At 42.1% G+C, this 19,572-nt stretch overlaps 1 protein-coding gene across 3 annotated transcripts in view; it reads left to right on the forward strand.

Moving 5' to 3' along the window:
* Positions 1-19,572, forward strand: part of MDGA1 (MAM domain containing glycosylphosphatidylinositol anchor 1) — a 465,137-nt gene that overhangs the window by 115,197 nt on the left and 330,368 nt on the right. For all 3 annotated transcript variants that reach the window (XR_013231840.1, XM_077342151.1, XM_077342142.1), the window contains exons 2-3: positions 1,524-1,663; positions 11,843-12,017. Coding sequence is in view for 2 of the 3 variants with exons in the window: in XM_077342151.1 (XP_077198266.1) it covers positions 1,524-1,663; positions 11,843-12,017 (315 nt within the window). In the remaining variant the exon portion in view is untranslated. The remainder of the gene's footprint in view (positions 1-1,523; positions 1,664-11,842; positions 12,018-19,572) is intronic.

Raw genomic sequence — 19,572 nt, forward strand, 5'->3', positions numbered from 1 at the left:
AAACAAAGCACCAGTAAACAAAATGGACTCCAATATCCTAACCCTGCCCGCGGCGCCGCGGGCACCGCAGACTAAATAAAGCCATAAGGGCTTAGGGGGAGGAGTTAGGGTGGGCTCTGTCCGGGATGAGGAAGGGTGCCAATTGGCCCCTTCCTCCGGACAGACCATCGACGGAGCCAATCGGCAGGCACTTCGTGATTCCTGCCCTGCCGACGGCTCACAGTTGCTCCCTGGCCGGCGGCCTGACACATTGGAGGCGCGAAGCGCCTCTCGCCTCATCAGGCCGCCAGCCAGGGAGCGGCTGCCGGGAGCTCCATTGCCTAGCGCCCGCTGTATTGTGACTACAACGGGCTTGATTACTAGTATGTAATAACAGCACATAAAGCACAATAGGCCTAATTTAAATTTTAAAATGCCAGGATTACCTGTCCAGTCCAAATTTATTGAAATCGATAGGATTAAATGAAGTAACTCGGTTTAGGCTTTCTGCATGGCCTCTTTTTATATTGCAAGCCTCCTGTGCTACATAGACATATGACATTTGTGCTGCATTTTCTTACTTCGGGATGTGATTGTTTCTGGGAGAACTGGGATTGATCTTTAAGGAATTCTGGTATGCATTCTGTGATCATAGTTCTGTAATGATTCAGAATTTTGTGGTCAAGCCTTCTAAGATCTTTGTTCCCATGCCTTTCCTCAAAACTCATTTTGTTTAAATAGCCATTAGGCACCAAAATTAAATAATGGAGTGGGGATACAGATTAAGAGTTATTCTAAACAATCATTTTGGTGGATGATTGTCACTCCATTTTACTGCCATTTGCTGCTGTTGGGCTCACATCAGAAGCCCATAATCTACATGTCCTTATGACCAGTGTGAAATAAAAAGTGCCTATTTGCATTTACCTTGACAGCTCTATTTTCCATTGCCTGTTGTCAACCTTATTCTGCCATTTCTACTATTGTTTGGCTTTCTTTTGTATTGTGAAAGTGACAAAGCTTGCATAAGCACTCACACACATGCTGCTCAGCTTGGGCCACCTCTCTCCTTATTCAACAAAAAGTCTGTTCTCACCATTTCTGTAGTTTCTTTTATTTTGTACAATTTCCCAAATTCAGCAACCTGTCAGTGGTAAAGCACATACTTGGTGTTCACAAACACCAAGTTTGTTTGATTCCTGGTATCTTTACCTTAAAAAGGACCTCAGGTAGCAGGCAGTGCTAAGACTGGTGATCAGAAATGTTGCCTGGATACGGAGCACAAGGTCTGGTGCCTTTAAAAATACATATACTGTTCAAAATCAGTGTCTGTTGAGTTCTTATCCTGGAGATTCATTATGTTATGATCTCTGGGCTTTGTGCCATTAGTTCTAAAAGATTAGGACTGGTCAGGCTAGAGTCTTTCATAGTCTCTGAAAACATGGAAGACTCCAGCAGCAACTCAGTAAAAATATAGAGACACAGCTAAGTAGATATACATCAGGTGCACAGAGACTTCCCTAACTCTTGCTTTTCTTCCATAGCTCCTGCTCAGGCACAGATCATCCACGCTGGACAGGCTTGTGTGGTAAAAGAAGACAACATCAGTGAACGAGTATACACTATTCGGGAGGGTGATACCCTCGTTCTGCAGTGTTTGGTTACGGGGCACCCACGGCCACAGGTAACCTCTCTGGCCCATTCTGTCATTTATGGTCCCTTTCTCTGTGATTTGTTATTTTGCCAAATATTAGGCAGACCACTGTTTACCAGCAAGTATGTCCTGTGAATTATTGTTCAGTGTATAGAGCTCAGAAATGGACTCATTAAACTGAATTCTGAATTCATTTCCATACTGAATTTCATTCCCATGAATAACTGAATTCATTTCCATGCTAACAAAACTTAAAACTGGTAGTCTTCCATCAAGAAAACAAAGAGGATCTGAATAGTGCAACTATTCCTCTGAGCAGAAAAGCTGAGTCCTCTTCAACTGATTTGTTTTTTGAAGCTTTCTAATGTAGATACCTGATTGTACTTTTACTAGCTCATCTGCCAGACTGGCTAGTTGCATAGCTGCCAGTGGATGCTAAATTGCTGACATTTAAGGAGTGCCATGGTGCAGGGGTAAGAATTGTTTCTTAACATAGCAGGTGAAATGACCAGACAAAACGTCTCCACTTGGAAACACCATCTCTAAAAGCCCAGCAACAACTACCTAAGTGGCCCTTGAAGACAGTGTTATGGAGCTCTCAGGGAACAGAGTAAAGTAAAGGCAGGGGAAAGCCACAGTATCTCCTCCTGCTCCCTTCAGATCCTCTTCCATAGCCTCACTACTCACACAAGCTGAAGTACAGTGGCTGTCAGCATCTAATTTCTTCATGAATTCACAGACAAGAAACTATTTGACATAGGATATAGGACATACCAAATGAAAGAGAGCAGTCCAGGGCTTAAAGGTCAAGTTCGGAGAGCTATTTGTCTAGCAAACACCCATTCCCTTCTGCCTAATCAAAATATGAAGTGTCCTCAAGATAGTGTTTTCCATTTCCTTATTAATCTGAGTTAAATACCCTCCCTGCACTCCAGTTGTCACAAAAATGACCATATATTATGACCTCTGTGCAGAAGGGGTTGTTCCAAAGGCCAGTTAATGTAGAGCGACTGTCCCTTAACAAATTTGGCTCAGATTGTCTCCAAGGGAACATTTGTAAGATCACTGAATGATTAGTTTCTTCTCCAAAGCTAGAGCGATTAAGATATGGTAAAATTCACAAATAGTTTCCCTTTCTTCCTAAGCACATTTAATAGGAGATTTCTCAAAATCCAGTATATATCCTGTGTATAGAAGCTTTCTTAAACGTCATGAAGAAAGCAAAGCTTAGGAAACCAGAGCACAAATTTTAGCATTTATATTTCTTTAAATAAATAGTAGAATCATAGAATCATAGAGTTGGAAGGGGCCTCTTGGGTCATCTAGTCCAACTCCCTGCACTATGCAGGACACATCCCAATCGCTTATCTACTGTAACCTGCCACCCCTTTGCCTTCACAGAATCAGCCTCTCCGTCAGATGGCTATCTAGCCTCTGTTTAAAAATTTCCAAAGATGGAGAACCCACCACCTCCCAATGAAGCATGTTCCACTTAGAAACCGCTCTAACTGTCAGGAACTTGTTCCAGATATTTAGATGGAATTTCTTTTGAATTAATTTCATCTCATTTGTTCTGGTCCATCCCTCTGGGACAAGAGAAAACAATTCTGCTCCATCCTCCATATGGCACCCTTTTAAATACTTGAAGATGGTTATCAGATCCCCTCTCAGTCGTCTTCTCTCTAGGCTAAATAGACCAAGCCCCCCCAACCTTTCTTCATATGTCTTATTCTCCAAACCGCTCACCATCTTTGTTGCCCTCCTCTGGACACGTTCCAGTTTGTCAACATCCCTCTTCAATTGGGGTGCCCAAAACTGAACACAGTACTCCAAGTGAGGCCGAACCAGAGCAGAGTACAGCGGTAGCATCACCTCCCGTGATCTGGACATGATACTCCATTTGATGCAGCCCCAAATCCCATTTGTCTTCTTAGCCACTGAGTCACACTGCTGACTCATGTTCAATGTATGATCTACTAAGACTCCTAGATCCTTTTCACTGCCAAGACAAGTCTCCCCCATCTTATATTGGTGTATTTGGTTTTTCCTACCTAAATGCAGAACTTTACCTTTGTCCCTATTGAACTTCATTTTATTAAGTTTAGCCCACTTCTCGAGCCTATCAAGATCATCCTGATTCTGTCTTTAGTTGTGTTTGCTATCTGCAAATTTAATAAATATCCTCTCTAATCCCTCATCCAAAGCATTTATAAATATGTTGAACAACACAGGCCCCAGGACAGATCCTTGGGATACTCACTTGACACTCTTTTCCAAGAAGATGCTGAACCATTAACAAGTACCCTCTGGGTACGATTTGTCAACCAGTTATTGATCCACCTGACAGAATTAGGATCCATACGGCATTTTACCAACTTGTGAACAAGACTATCATGTGGAACCTTATCAAAAGCTTTACTGAAACTATGTCCATGGCATTCCCTGATCCAGCAAGGATCAGTACTTTACAAGTACTGTAATCATAAGCACTGAAGAAGCCAGCATGATGTAGTGGTTACAGCATTGGACTAAGACCTGGGAGACCCAGATTCAAATGTGCACTCTGCCATGGAAGATACCCTCACTATGGGTTTCTTTTGACAAATCAAATATTCTTGCCCTAACCTAATTCACAGGGTTGTTGTGAGCATAAATTGGAAGAGGGGATAATGTTGTAAGTCTCTTTAGGTCCTCATTGTGGAGAAAAATAAGAGTATAAATTAAGCAAATAAATACAATAGGGAAGCTTAAACTAGACATTACAGCTTTTAACAATCACACCTGGGTTGCTAGAGACAGTTCTTTGAGCAGGTGAGTTAGAATAAAACATATGGAGAATTGTGCAGTCTGGATATCAGTTTGTTTATACCACCTGCATATGTAAGCAAGCTGGTCACATGAGAATAATAGCTATGCTGAATTAACATTCACATTCTGCTTAGAGCACCACTATATATACCTTCATGCCATAGAAGCAGGATCTTTCTATTTTTTTTTGGGGGGGGGAGATTTCTTCTGTTTTGCACAGTTACATTCCCTGTAAATGTATCTACTATCATTTCTAATGTTTTCCTTTCATATATTTCTTTTTTTGCCACTTGGGTGGGCACATTTTAGTACAACCTCAATATTGGTCCAAGGGTAGTTTTGAAATTACAATAATATTCTCTCTTTCTCTTTCACACGAACACACATATTCTGTGTCCTTATTTTCTGCTTGTCTAAATCAAAGCTTTATCTCTTAACCTTTGTTTAATCTTCTCTTGTGTCTCAGTTGCTTGTTAAAGCTCAGAAATGTGGTCAAACTAAATAAATGAGGCTAAAATGAAAAAAGGCAAGGAAAGATTAAAGAACTGACTGAAGCAGCCATGCAAACAGAATGGTCTTTGAGAGGCTTCGGGCTCCTAATGAGAGGACAAAGGCTAAATAAATCCCTCATGGGCAGCCATTAGCTTTGATAATATGGAAGCACTGGGCGGAGGCTGCAGAATCCTGTCATAGCATCTCCATAAAATACTATGGGCGCTCCACTGCAGTTGCTAGAAACCATTAGGTAGGAGAGGATCTGATTAAGGTGGATGCCTTGTGGTTGTAAAACCCTAGTCCAATTCCCTACTGTTAAGGCCTTGTTGGCCTTTAGCAAGCCATTAACTTTGTACTCAGCTTATCATATGTAAAATGGGAATATTACCTATTTCCTTGCTTTATTTAATTGAGTAGGAATGTCTGATATTTAATGGCTCTATACGGCAGAATAGCTCACCTTAGCTCACCTTCTAAGTCCTAGAGCGACATCACATGCCTGCTGAGCTCTTTCTCCTTTCAAAATACTGCTGTCTCCAGGTACCACCTGAAAACTTCCAGGAATTCCCTAAGCCAGAGTTGGCAACCCACTACATAGATATCAGGAAAAAAAATTTCACAGTCAGAGTAGTTCAGCAGTGGAATAGGCTGCCTAAGGAGGTGGTGAGCTCCCCCTCACTGGCAGTCTTCAAGCAAAGGTTGGATACACACTTTTCTTGGATGCTTTAGGATGCTTAGGGCTAATCCTGCGTTGAGCAGGGGGTTGGACTAGATGGCCTGTATGGCCCCTTCCAACTCTATGATTCTATGATTCTACATAGCTATATGGTACCTGCCTGTATTAGGGTTGCCTGCCATGTCTGATAACCAGCCAGAACTTTGGGAGCAGAGCAAAGGAGCTGCACTGTTATCTGCACCATAACATCATTTTCAGGGTACAATCCAGAAGTGACGTTGGATAATTTTAGGAACTGTCAGAAGTTTTTGCCAGAAGGAATTCCTAAGAGTTGCCAGAAACTCTAGAGTTCCCAGTCATTCCTAGGGCTACTCAAAGTCACTTCTGGGTTTTCCCTGGAAGTGACATGGCAGTGCAAAAGATGGCAACCTTTTTTCTTGCAGTGCTTGGAAAGCAACAGACAGTGGAGGTTGGAGAAGAAAAACTGCATGGGGAGAGAGGGAAATGTTAATAATTTTTCTTCCCCTGTCATTTCTTATTGCAAAAGCCTCTGCTGGGAACTGCTTTTGCTCTTCTTGGTGTGTGTGTGTTCAGCTCCTGGTAACTTATTCCCATGAGGAGTAAACAAAGAAAATGACAGGAGAGGGAAAGGTTAGACTTTCTTACACAGTAGTCGAGGTGCATTGGCATTTCAAAATCTGGAGATCCCAAATATTTTTAAACTGGAGAGTTGTAAGGTCCCCTTGCCTCATGACAACACAGCTATTCTCTGCCTTTTCCTGAATAGGGAAGGATCTGCGAGGCACCAAACAAAGTCTCTCGTGGCCGGGCACGCTCTGACTCATGAATCCCCACCCTCCTCATGATCCACAACCCAAATCTCCATGAAGTTATGCCCCAGGTTTGGCATCCCTACCACTTCATAACCTTCTCTCATTGCTTCTAATATATTTTAACTATCTCCCCCATCCATTACCTCATACAGAAGAAACATATAGAACTGTGTATGTTTGCATCACTATGACCAGTTATGCATAGGAGGGATGCACAGGACTAGCACTCACACATCAGTGGGGCAAATCCCCGCAGATGCATGACATCACCGTCAGCCTGGCCCCCTCCTGGCCCTGGCCCATGTTATGGCCTCCGATGCCCCACCTTAACACGGGTACCATTGGCGCACGTGCCGGGCTGGGTCTGTGCATATGGGGAAGATGGTGGGATACCACTGATGGGATACCATCAACCTGCATGATGGTGGGATACCACTGCCATGCTATCCCACCTTCATGCAGGGACACCCCTCCCACCCCTGCCCACCTGGGGCGGACCATGTGTGCCATGGTATTTCATCCCCCATGTGTACACAGGAAGTGGCATGGCATGCTGCCCCACTGCAAGGAACCAGAAGCGGCTGGGTATGGCTGCTACCGTACATAATCGGTCAAGGTGAAACATGTCATTTTCAAGGCAGAAAACAGTGGGAGGGGAGGATCTTAACCTACTCTCCACCTGCACCTGGGTCCTCTTCCAAATTCTCCTGTACAAATCTCCTGTTTAAAACATCTGGGATATCCAGACTTGGAAACACTGACCCAAGGCGTGCCTATCCCTTCTTTCATTATGGCATCATGACCTTATGGCAATAATCAAAGAGATAAATATATATATTAAGGGGTACTGCAAAGTTTTAAATGGTTTTTCTCTTTTAAGTGCTCCTGTCTGCTTGGTTTCTTTTTCTTTTCTTTTTTTCAAGACTATTCTGGCAGGATTGTAAGAAGTAGCTTGAAAACTGGAACTGTGGTCAAGTATAAATAGCACTGCTCCTGAAATCAGCATTCAAAGTGGAGTTGTCTGCATTCCACAGACAAGGCAGGCAGAGCTCAAAGCTCTGGGTTGAAACAAGAAGATCAGACAAATAGCAGGGTAGCTAGGCAGGGATCCAAGTGCTCAGGAATGTGAACTCAGTGACAAACACACTCATTGCACCCAGACTGAACCCGGTGCCTTGGGCTGAAATAGTCATGCCTGAACAAAAACTACTGATCCTGTAATGACTTAACTCATAGAGTCTGTGTTCCTCGGTCCTTATCCTGAGAGTAGTGGGCACTTAGCTGGGCACCTTCTTCTGCTACTTATGGTAATTTCCTACATTTCTGTCACGTTTGAGAGGCTCATTGATATCTTGCATCTCTGTCCTTTCCAAGGACACTTTGCTAGCTCCTATTTCTTCTGGCTGTACCTAATGATTTTGCCGTGTTACTTTAGTCATCTGGTCTGATTCCCTTGGCCCCTTTTCACAACCTTCTGTCTCATTCTTGGCCCTTTTAAGCTGACTCATGGCACAGAGTATATTGCCATAGAGTCTACTGCCATTTTCTCTGACAGCCTTGGAAATCAGTTGTAACTCTGGGAGAACTCTAGGAGAGCAGCAGGCAGCACATAGAGGCTGGCAATCCTATAAAGTAGTGATATGGAAAGTGGCCCATTTGATAAATCCCTGAGGTTTCTGGTTTCAGCAAATGCTGACCTCTCTTCTTCAGGCCTTTGCTTGCATCAGAAGACATTGCACTCTGTTCTGGGCATGCAAATTGGGAGCCTACCAGCTAAGAACACGATAGGCACAATTGCCATCATGAACTGGGTAATGTGTGGGTTTTCTATGTGATACAACTTCCGTTTGTGGTTCTCGTTCATGTGAATTGAAGTTGTACTTCTATGGGAAATCCACACACTGCATAGGGGGTTGCCAGGTCCATTGGTGCTGCTGGCAGAGGAAGGGTAGGCACGTTCTGGGAGGGATGTGATGTGCTGACATTCCCTAGATGGGTTGTCGGCACATCAGATATGTCAGGGAGTGATGCTCTGGCTTCTGGGCAAAACTCTATAGTTCTAACCATACAGTTTTGCTGAAAATTAGTGTCACCATCCCACCTCCCACCCCCCAATGACCCTGATATGCCAACATCACTTCTGGGTCAAGCCAGCATGTTGCATTAAAATGCAGTTTTCTTCCAGTTTCAGGTAAGGGGGGAGTTTGAGGGGGCGAGGTGCATCCAGAAAGTGAGGGACCCCCATTTAAACCAGTGGATCTGGCATCCCTAATACTGCATAATACACCCAAGATTAGTAATCAAGCATGCTGCACTTCCAATCCACATGGCTGGTTCATGTGAGCCAAATGAAACATAATGTCTACAGTGCATTTAAGAGAGAGAGAGAGAAATGTATTATGTATTAAAGAAAAGTAAGCAAGCTGGGCCTCTTAGGTTAGGTGAGAGCCAGTTCGGTGTAATGGTTAGGAGTGCGGACTTCTAATCTGGCATGCCAGGTTCGATTCTGCGCTCTCCCACATGCAACCAGCTGGGTGACCCTGGGCTCACCATGGCACTGATAAAACTGTTCTGACCGGGCAGTGATATCAGGGTTCTCTCAGCCTCACCTACCCCACAGGGTGTCTGTTGTGGGGAGAGGAAGGGGAAGGCAAATGTAAGCCGCTTTGAGCCTCCTTCGGGTAGGGAAAAGCGGCATATAAGAACCAACTCTTCTTCTTCTTATCATGATCATGAGCTGCAGGTTCTCTATATTGCAGTTGCATTCTGGAGATGCTGAGAGGTGAATGGGTGTCTGTTCTTGTACAATAGACATGCCATGGGCAGGGATGTAGAGCATTGTGGCTATGATTGCACAAAGTAGAACATCATTTGCTGTTTGAGTGGCAAAGCTGGCATTTATTTAAACTCACAAGATTTGAACTAATGAGGGAGAGAGAAAGAGAGAGAAAATGAAGTGTGATAACATATTTTGCCCTTGGGTCTACAGGAAACAATGCCTGAAATATGAATAGAATGTCTGACTTTGAAATTAGAGAAGTACATATAAGATTTGAGTGGCAAAGGAGAAAGAGTTCTACACTCAACCAGCCAGTGTAGTTAAAGAGTAGTGGACTCTAATCTGGAAAACCAGGTCTGATTATCTACTCCTCTCCTTGCAGCCAGCCACAGTTCTCTCAGAGCTGTATCAGCCCTACCTACCTGACAGGGTGTCTGTTATGTGGAGAGGAAGAGAAGGCTGTTGTAAGCTGCTTTGATTCTTTAGGGAGTGAAATGAAGGGTATCAAAACCATACTCTCCTTCTTCTATTCATTGGTATTCTGCTTCATATATTTTAAGAATCCCCAATATCTCAGACCAAATCTGTCATAAACTGCAGTAAAGTCCTGGGAGAGCAAGCAAAACCTCAGAACTTAGGCAAAATACTCTGAAGTTTATTCTTCCAGGATTCCAGAAATATTCAGGATACATGCTTTCTCTAGGTAACCCTTGAGATGCTTTAAGCATAGATTATAGTAGTTGAAGATATTTTATAGAAAGAGACCCCCCCCACACACACACACACCCCTTATAAGTGAATATGCACAACTTAAAGTTCACATAGGAAAGGCCTTATCCTCAAAGCAGGAATGCAAATTACAACTAGCACCTAAAAGTGAGAACTAGCAGTGTAAACAATCTGTGAAATCCAAGGCCACTTCTCTGGATCTGGGAATGCACTGTGTGTGTGTGTGTGTGAGGCTACCTACCTACCTACCTACCTACCTACCTACCTACCTACTTACTTACTTATTTTAGTTACCACTCCTGGGTCTACCAGCTCATGGTGGTTTACATTCAGTTATAAAAACCCTACAGACTACAATAAAAATACAATATAATACTAGCAGTGAGATCCTCTTCACACCCTCCCCCCCCCCCATCCATACTCGGCAACAACCACTACCACTGCCCCAGGCACTACCCCCAGATGTCTAGCACAAAAGGCCTGTGTAGGGAATCTTCCTGGCCTGGCCTCAACCAAATGCCTGGTGGAAGAGCTCCATTTTGCAGGCCCTGTGATACTGTGATGGTTCCAAGCTTAGGTATTCCTGATGGCTCCAAGCTTCTGTAGAGGCTCAAAGCTTAGGTATTGTCATGAATCAGTTTTTAAAAAGCTTTTGGCTAGTGCTGTGGCTATCAGGCATGAGTGTTGGCTACCTTCCTAGCAGTGTTGCAGTCACAGCTGTCCATTTGCCAACAGCTCCAGTGAAAGCAGGCAGCCACATCTGATTGCTTGCTTGTCCAGCAACCTTATTTCATCCTTCCCATGCTTGGTGCCTCTGTCTTTCCCTCCCATCTCTTATTTTGCATCTCTCTTTCAGTGGACCTTCCGCCCTTCCTGCCTGCATCAGGGATGCAAAGGCAAGCCATGGCAAGGCAAAGGAATCCTGAGCAAATATAGTGCTCACTGTTTTTCTCTCCATAAGATCTCATGGGTCTGCCTTTTTACAATCCTGGCATTCACTTATTTGCTCCATGAACAAATCACCTTGAATCTAGACTTGGGGAAAAAAACAACAAACAAACAAGAATTCAGAGGATTGCCTTTCTTCTCTCTCACACACGCACACATGGACACACACAGATACCCAACCACAGAGCCAAAATACGCAGGGGAAGAGAAAGGGGATCTGCAGTGTAGCAGCGATTCCTGCATCTCTTCCTTCTGAAGTTTAACAGATTAAATATTCCCAGTGTCCAAAGAGGCAACAAGATGAAAAAGCTCTGACTGAAGTGTGATGAAAGCTTTGTAGCCGTGAGCCTCTTTACCAGTCACTTCACACTCTGCAAGAATTGGAACTGGAAAGCCCAATTAGCCTTGCACTATACCCCTATTTGGCTGATGCTCAGTTTTCGGTTGATGGGACATTTCACAGTGGCAAAAAAGGACATTCTACATTAGCTGAGAGCCACGTGGCATGAGTTGTTGCCCATGGCTAACATCTTTGGGAACTCTGGCAAACATCTTTAATAAAATATTAATAATCTTTATTTTTATATCTTGCCCTTCCTATGCTCATTAATAGCAATAAAATCTTAAAAATAGTATAAATACAATAAAACATTCTGCCATATATAGCCTCCAACTAAATTCAGGATTTGATGGGGGGGGGGCAATCTTCCCAATCCTGTCTCAGTTCTTGGGAACTCTGAGTTTCTGGATGAAGCCTATGGCATGGCAGGGACATATTTGGGTCCGTTTTTAAAAATCTGGCAAATTGCATGGGAAACCCCAGATGAGAACTAGTTAGAGTTCACTGTGTCCGGCCAGAGCCCCAGGCCAGTTCTGTCTGTGTCCTGATGCTGTGCTTTCTCTCTCTCTTCATCTCTGTCTTTCTCATTCCCTTCCTCTAGGTGAGGTGGACCAAAACTGCTGGCAGCGCTTCGGACAAATTCCAAGAGACATCGGTGTTTAATGAGACACTTCGGATTGAGAAGATCCAGAGGCTGCAGGGGGGCCGCTATTATTGTAAAGCAGAGAATGGGGTTGGGTCCCCTGCCATCAAGTCCATTCGAGTAGATGTGCAGTGTAAGTCATTTTTTGGCCAGCCAAAGCTTCCCACAGTTCTACTGTGTGCCTGTATCTGATTGCTTGGCCAGTGAAACTCTGCATTGACCTAGAGCCATCCTCATATCACAGAGACAAAGGGATGTGCAGTTATTCCCAAGCTCACTCTTCTTAAAATGCTTTTCTTGGAATTCTAGAGCAAAAATAGTCCTATTTAACTAATGAATGGTAGAGGACAGGAAGGCCTGGAGGATCATTATCCATGGGGTTGCAATGTGTTGGACACAACTTTGCACCTAACAACAACAACATTATTCAGAAGGGTCTGGAAATGGAAGCACTCTGACCTAGATGGCCCAGGCCAACCCAATCTTATCTAGAGCTTGGCAGCAGGGTCAGCCCTGCCTAGTACTGCCTAGAAAGTCTAGATCTGCTATGCAGAGGCCGGCAAAGCTAACCCACTTCTGAATGCCTCTTGTCTTGAAAACCTTATAGGGTTACCACAAGTCAGCGGTGACTTCATGGCATTTCCTACCAACATAGATAGAAGTCAGGATGGATTGAGTAGAGTATCTTAGGCCAAGCAGATGGAAATTCAGCCATGAAGATCACTTGGAAAGCCTGGACACTATTTATCTTCCTAACCTAGTTCACAGGGTTGTTGTGATGATGAAGTAAGATAGTTGCATATGTGGTGTCCTAGAATCATCAGAAGTGGCAAATAATATTGTCAATATATCAGGAACCAAAATAAGGAGCCTAGCTACTCAAACATTTTATTCCAGACAGGAAAAGACCTTTCCTCACATTTCTGTGACATCTCCTTTTCTTTGAGTATCTCATATTTCATATTTCCTCAACAGAGTTATTCCTTTCCTAAACCAATTCTCTTAAATGGATTTAGAATGGTTTGAGCTCTACTGTTAACCTCTTAGGTTAGGACCTTTTCACATTACCATTTTTATATAGTGAATTCACCTCAGGTTGACTCTTTGAGGAGGATATAGTCTTATCTGATCATGCGCATGATGATGCTTGATCAAATTGATCCCAGCAGAGTTCATTGTGTCTTCAGAACATGCATATTTAATTCAACATCCCCCCTGCCCCGCCGACGCCTCTGCAAAAAATCAGCTTTAGCCCCAATAATAATCATTCCTTTCAAATAGATCTGGGCTTGTGGTAACTTTATGAACGTTTCTAGGACTCTTTTGGGACTGATTCCATTTCCCTTTCTCTTCCTGTCATTTGCTTAACCTATATCATTCCTAACTTCTCTGCCCTTGAAGGATTATGCTGGAGTGTGGAGGAGTTGAGATGATCTCCTTCATTAGGGGATTTATTTCTTGTGAGGAGGCCCTTTGTTTCTAGGATGTAGCTTGGATCTAAGCTGATGCAGAGTCCTGCTGTTGTTCATAGCTATCTGACCTTTAGAGCTATGGGGTCAATTGGGTGGCCAAGGGCTTTCCAATACTAACATCTACTCTGCAGATGGACTTGGTAACATGTCTCCTCCTTACTGTTCATTTTTCTTTTCTCATACTGGGGAAGAGCCTGTATGTTATAATCCTTTGTTATAATGCAAGAATGAGAGGGCAAGGGGAAAAAAATAAGGTTGGGATTTACCATTGTCAGCCTTTAACTGCACAAACCATTGACTTCTCCCCCTATCCTTAACACATCACAAGGTAAATATCCACCCACACTCACTATAGCTTTTATGTTATTGGAGACGTGTAGCGTGGTGTAGTACAGATTACATAAACATCTCTGTCTGATACAGTTGCCTTGGAGAAGGACCCTCAGAGGATCTTGTGGTGAGTGAATTCATTATGAGATTATACTGGACAGTCTGTCTTTGGCCCCAGTTGGGATGATGTGTGATGCAGTCATGACCAAATCACTGCAAGCACTCCGTAAAACAGCAGCCCTATCTCTCGAAAAGAGCAGGCCATAGATTCCTGATGTGACTTCACTGAAGCCAGGGGGATAGTGCCAGTTGTTTTTGCTTGTGACCATCTTGATTCTGAAGGCAGTACTCTTCCAAAAACAAAACAAGAGCAAAAAGTGCTTGAAGACAGAAATCCTAAGCAACTCTCAGCTTATGTAAGAGCGTAGGTCATGTGTTGCCATTTACACCCTCTTCCCCAATCTGTTTTCAGAGCTTGCCATCAATCCATGAGGAAGAAAGCCAAGCAGTGGGCTGCTGTGTTTCAATTGATGCCAGCAAGGCAGGTGTGCTGGGGTTCTAGGCAGCTGCTGTCAGTAGCAGCAAGTCCCCAGATATCAGCATTAATCAGGGAAGCTGCTGCTTGGAGCCTTTCCATGCTGGGAGGAAGAGAAAGGGAAGCCAGATGGAAGGAAGGGACATTTAAAAGTTATGTTGGTGTTGAAACACCCCACATGATTGCATCAGTGGACAAGTCCCCAACTGTGGACTGAATTCATCTGTGATGTAACTTTATTGTTGCAGGCATATGAATATCTTGCAATAGGTAGGTGCTTCAAACACCTTAATTTATGATGCTTATGTATAAAAGAATTTTCCAGGTGTAATATCTCTCAAAACATTGGACTCATTTACTCATTTGTGCTAGCCTGTAGTCAGTGAAGTACCTACACGTGAAAAGGGTATCTAAAAGTGGGTTGCACAATGGCTGCTGCTGTGTGGTCATTATAATATAACACTTTTCTTTTGGGGGGTTGGGTATTCAGGAGCATTGAGAAAATCAGGTGTTCAGCTGAAGCATGGCTGGTCTAGCTGCAGCAAGGGTGCCAAAGGTACATGCTGCAGGCATTTATAGTACTCATGGGCCTAACTTTAGCACAGACTCACATTTCATCTGCCTCTGCTGTTGCTCCTTAGATCTAAATACTTCTCCATAGTCGAGTGTGTGTGTGCACATGTGTTACCATAAGTATTGGAGAAGTATTCTCATGTTTTGGACTTGATTTTTAACCCAACTGCCAATAAGTTTTTGCCACCACTGAGATAAAGGCAAGCACGACGATCATGGCTGGGGTCCAATCTGACATTAGCCACTAATTTTACCTCTGTGTTCAGGGTATATACCGTGGGAGGAGTTGCCAGGGGGAAGAAACAAACAGAAAAAAGGGTGACATCTGGGAAGCGGTTGTCTCAGCAGACAGTTCACAACAGGCACTAGCCCATTGGACTAGAAACACACAAATCTAGAGATCCAGACTCAATTCTCACATTTATTTTGTATCTGCGTAAGCAGCTACAACTGTACTTTTCTCTGCCATATTGGCACAGTAAACTTCCCCCAAACACAGACTCACACACACACACAGTCCTCCTAAGCATGGTGAGAGATAGTAGTTACAAGACCTGGAGACTAATAGAAAACTAAAATTCTCCAGATGGTGGTATGCACAAAATCTCACTACATGATGGGTATGTGCATGTGTTCTGTATGCTTTATCATACCTCACCAAAATAGCCAAAGAATAAGGATGTAGTTATTTGAGATTTGCATCAAGTGAGTTCTGTTGTCATCTCCTAGCATGCATGTCATCTCAAAAGCCCACTGATGCCATTTCAGCTGTTCCATTGTTGCCGATGGTTTTAGAAAGCAGAGCAAGGGAGAGGGCAGGCCTGAAACTCAACCAACCAGGAAGTACTGCAAGGAAGGGAAGCAAAACGCAATGGCAGCCTTGGGAAAGGAATAGAGATGAGCCTCATGGGATGCATATTTTCTCCCTTGAATGGCAAGATTTTAAAAAAAAACTCAAAACACACACAACTGAACATTTAGGTACAACATTAAGGTTTCCTTAAGGTCTCCTTCCCTGGCATGCTGAGAGTGATGGGTAATATAATATAATATAATATAATATAATATAATATAATATATAATATATAATATATTATATATATAATATATAATATAATATAATATAATATAATATAATATAATATAATATAATATAATATAATATAATATAATATAATATAATATAATATAATATAATATAATATAATATAATATAATATAATATAATATAATATAATATAATATAATATAATATAATATAATATAATATAATACAATACAATATAAAACAAAATCCCTCTGTACATTGTATTAAATATGTAAAATGGATCCATAGTATTGTAGAGAGGTTTAATCATCCTGCCAAAGAAGTTGGCTGCCCCAGTCTTACTTCATTGTGAGTTCCCAGAAAACTGATTCATAGGGAGAAGGGAGAATCTGGGCACATAGGAAAAGGGCACTAAAAAATTGGAGGGATTAGGGTTAGCATACATCAGCCATATCTCTGCTTACCAAAATGATTAGGAAGAGCCTTTTATCTTGGTCTGCATCTCTTTTTGTTTCTTCTCTCTCCCAGTCTCGATCCCCACCCAGCCAACAGCTCAGCTTCTGAGCTTCAGGCTTCATGTTATCAGCCTAATGAATCTCGGCTTCCATTACGAAGGCTGTCTCTTCAAAACACGCGTCTCATTAAAAAATGCAAATAGTCTGTTCCAGGCATACATCTCGATGGGAAACGTCTGCTTAAGCAGAAAGTAGTCTCTTCTCTTGAAATCAAATTTCCAGACTTAAATATGTCTAGATCACTGTTTTACATTTCTAGTTGAACATGAGAGCTTGGTGCAAGAGAAGGAAAAACTGAGGCTGGATCACAAACTTTGGCTTAAAGTGCTCTGTGGACAGCAGCAGCACCATCTTCAAAGGTGCAAGTGTAATTTTCACCTTGGAACAAAAGACCTGCTTTTTGCCCTTTGTCTCGGCTCCTTCTTTTGAGTTCAGTGGCTTTCACCCTCCTCCCCTCCCCACAGTCTAGAATCAGTTTCTTATGGAATGTGATGACAAGTTTCATTAATCTGGTTTAGCCCTGTCTCTCCTTATTAGTGGAACATTAAATGGAGCGAGAACATAAATGGATGACAGGAATAATACTGTTTGATTACCTGTTCAAGGGCTCCTTGCTTCTCTGCCTACTCACTCTTGAAGATAGCCCTGAATGAGAACCTATCGAAAGGACCCAACACATAATATGAAAGGGGACAACAATTCTGAATGCTTCCTCTATCTAAAAAAAGGTTCCCAGTTGAAGAAAACTAGTGTACCAATGGAAAAGGTTCCAGCCTAACCCCTCCCCTAAAACATGGATGTTTTATTTAGTGTGAGGGGAAAATCAGCTGTGTGATTCCCTTCCCACAGTTACATTAGAGACCACTAAGGATTCTGCAGTTTGATTGGTTGGAAATAACAGATTCGTCATCTTTCTAACATAATAGAAACACCACACAAGTCTCCCTTTAAATGTTCGATATATTCCTTATGGGAAAGAGTAGGATAGGTTTTGCTTAAATTGAAGGTAAGTATTGACATACCTTTCTCATCAAGGGAAGCTGATGATAATATAGGATAATAATATAGGAACAAGAAGAGTCTTATCACTTGTGGCTTGGTAGAAGAAGCCACTTTCACATTTATGCTGCAACTGTGGAACTGTGGCCATACAAAAATAAATGCAAGATAATGACTATTGGAATCCATTTCTTCTTTCCAAATGACAATAGGAATGCATTGTATTTCTGAATGGCAATTGAAAAGCATTAAAAGGGGGAAGGATTGGTTGCTTACAAGGTGATCTTTAAGGACTGTCTCCTAATGGCAGATTAAAATACCTTGGCAGACTCTAATGTCTTTTTTCCCCCAGCATTTGTAACAAAAGCCAGAGGTATTACTCATATACGCAACATAATTACTCTTACAGAAAGTAAAAATTTCAATAAATAAGATGATGGTAAAAAGTGTTTTTCAGTTCATATTTTCTTAGAATCAGAGTTGGAAGGGGCCACACAGACCACCTAGTTCAACCTCCTGCTCAATGCAGGATCAGCCTAAAGCACCCATGATAAGTTCAGCTGCTGCCTAAAGACCACCAGTGAGAGGGAGCTCTTACTTATTAAATTGTTGATCTGTAATTAGATCTACTTTGCATCATTTAAACAAAATATTTTTGAAAGTTGTTAATTTTATAGTTTCCTCTCATACAATTTCTTATTAGAAGATTCTGAATAAAATCATAATGCACAAGACTATCACAAGCACAGTTTATATCATTTTATTTCTACATTAATAAGAACCACCGTTGTTTAGAAAGAGAAGAAAGGAGGGGAAGGAATGCTGAAGGAGAGGGGGTGACAAGAAGCAGGGAGAGACAGGGAAGGGAGAAGAAAGGAGTGAGAAAGGGAAAGGAAGAAAAAAGACAAAAGGTCGAGAAACAGCAAAACTGAAGTGAAAATGTGATGAGATATTGGACAGATATTTCTTATCTCCTCAAACTTAAAGCACTTGTGGGGGACCTTTGAATAAAGATTCAGGGTGTCTTCATTTATTCACAGTCATTGACCAAAAGATACAAAAAAGAAAAATACATACAAAAGAATTAAAATCAGGTCAATCCTCTACATTAAAATTTTGAAAGCTTTCAAAACAGTAAATTACAGTGTCTCTCAGTTTTTAAAATCCTCTAAAGGTATGCAGGATGATGGAGGCTGCTGAAGTTTGGCTATGAATTGATATAGGGTTTAAGCAAAGAGTATCCATGGGCAACTGCATTTTATCCTTTCTCCCCTCCCCCAATTATGTCAGTGCTGGAAGAGCATTATTAGTACTGGTGGGGCTAAGAGAAGCTTGAAAGAGTTCATGCTCCTCTTCCTCCTCTAGAATTTTTAAGTGTAATCCTAAACAGCTTTACATTCTTCTAAATCCACTGAAGTCAATGAGCATAGAAAGATACAACTGTTTAGAGTTGCAGTTGATCTTTGAGAGGGATTCTTTCTATTTTTACCTCACTAATGAATCCAGGTTATACTGAGATATGCTGGCATCATTTCATGTTGCCATTCCTGTTCACACCAGAATCCATCAGCTTTATTCCTGCTCAGCTCTGATAGGAAAATGTCTAAAGCATTTCTTGGAAGAGGAATTGTTTTAAAATTTACTTGATTTAAACTGTATAGTGCTTTCTGAATCCCTCTGAAATTCTTATTAATGTTGGAATAAGAGACTATGAGGGATGTGGAGTGAATTCTTACAGTCATTCAGGAGGAACCAATGGATTCCAGTAGTCTTTCTCTTTTGTTTGTTTTTGTATAACTCCAAGGAATAGTTTTGTTTCCTTTCTCAGTAAACTGTGGTAAAGGACACACTAGAAAGCAAAATCTGGTCATGGCGAATGTCTTTGGCAGATAGCAGGTACACTCTTGACTAAAAGTCCCTTGTCCAATTCTTTGCTAACCATGAGATGTCTCCTTTCTGATGTACATAGACAGTCGTTTTAATTCCACCACTGGCACACAAGTAAGTTGCCTAAACGGTCAAAACACAATGTTAAAAGTAATCCAGTTACTGTTTTCTATTGCTATCTGTTTAGTTATGAGGCCACAAAACATTCATTTCACTTAAGGGAGGAAATTACACTTCCAGCCCACAAGGACATGTAGTCAGCCTCTTGCAGACCTCCAAGATGCAAATCTAGTTTCATGACTAATCAACTGGACATGAATGGTGATGTG

The sequence above is a fragment of the Paroedura picta genome, chromosome 1 (assembly GCF_049243985.1).
Source record: "Paroedura picta isolate Pp20150507F chromosome 1, Ppicta_v3.0, whole genome shotgun sequence".
Lineage (NCBI taxonomy): Eukaryota > Metazoa > Chordata > Lepidosauria > Squamata > Gekkonidae > Paroedura > Paroedura picta.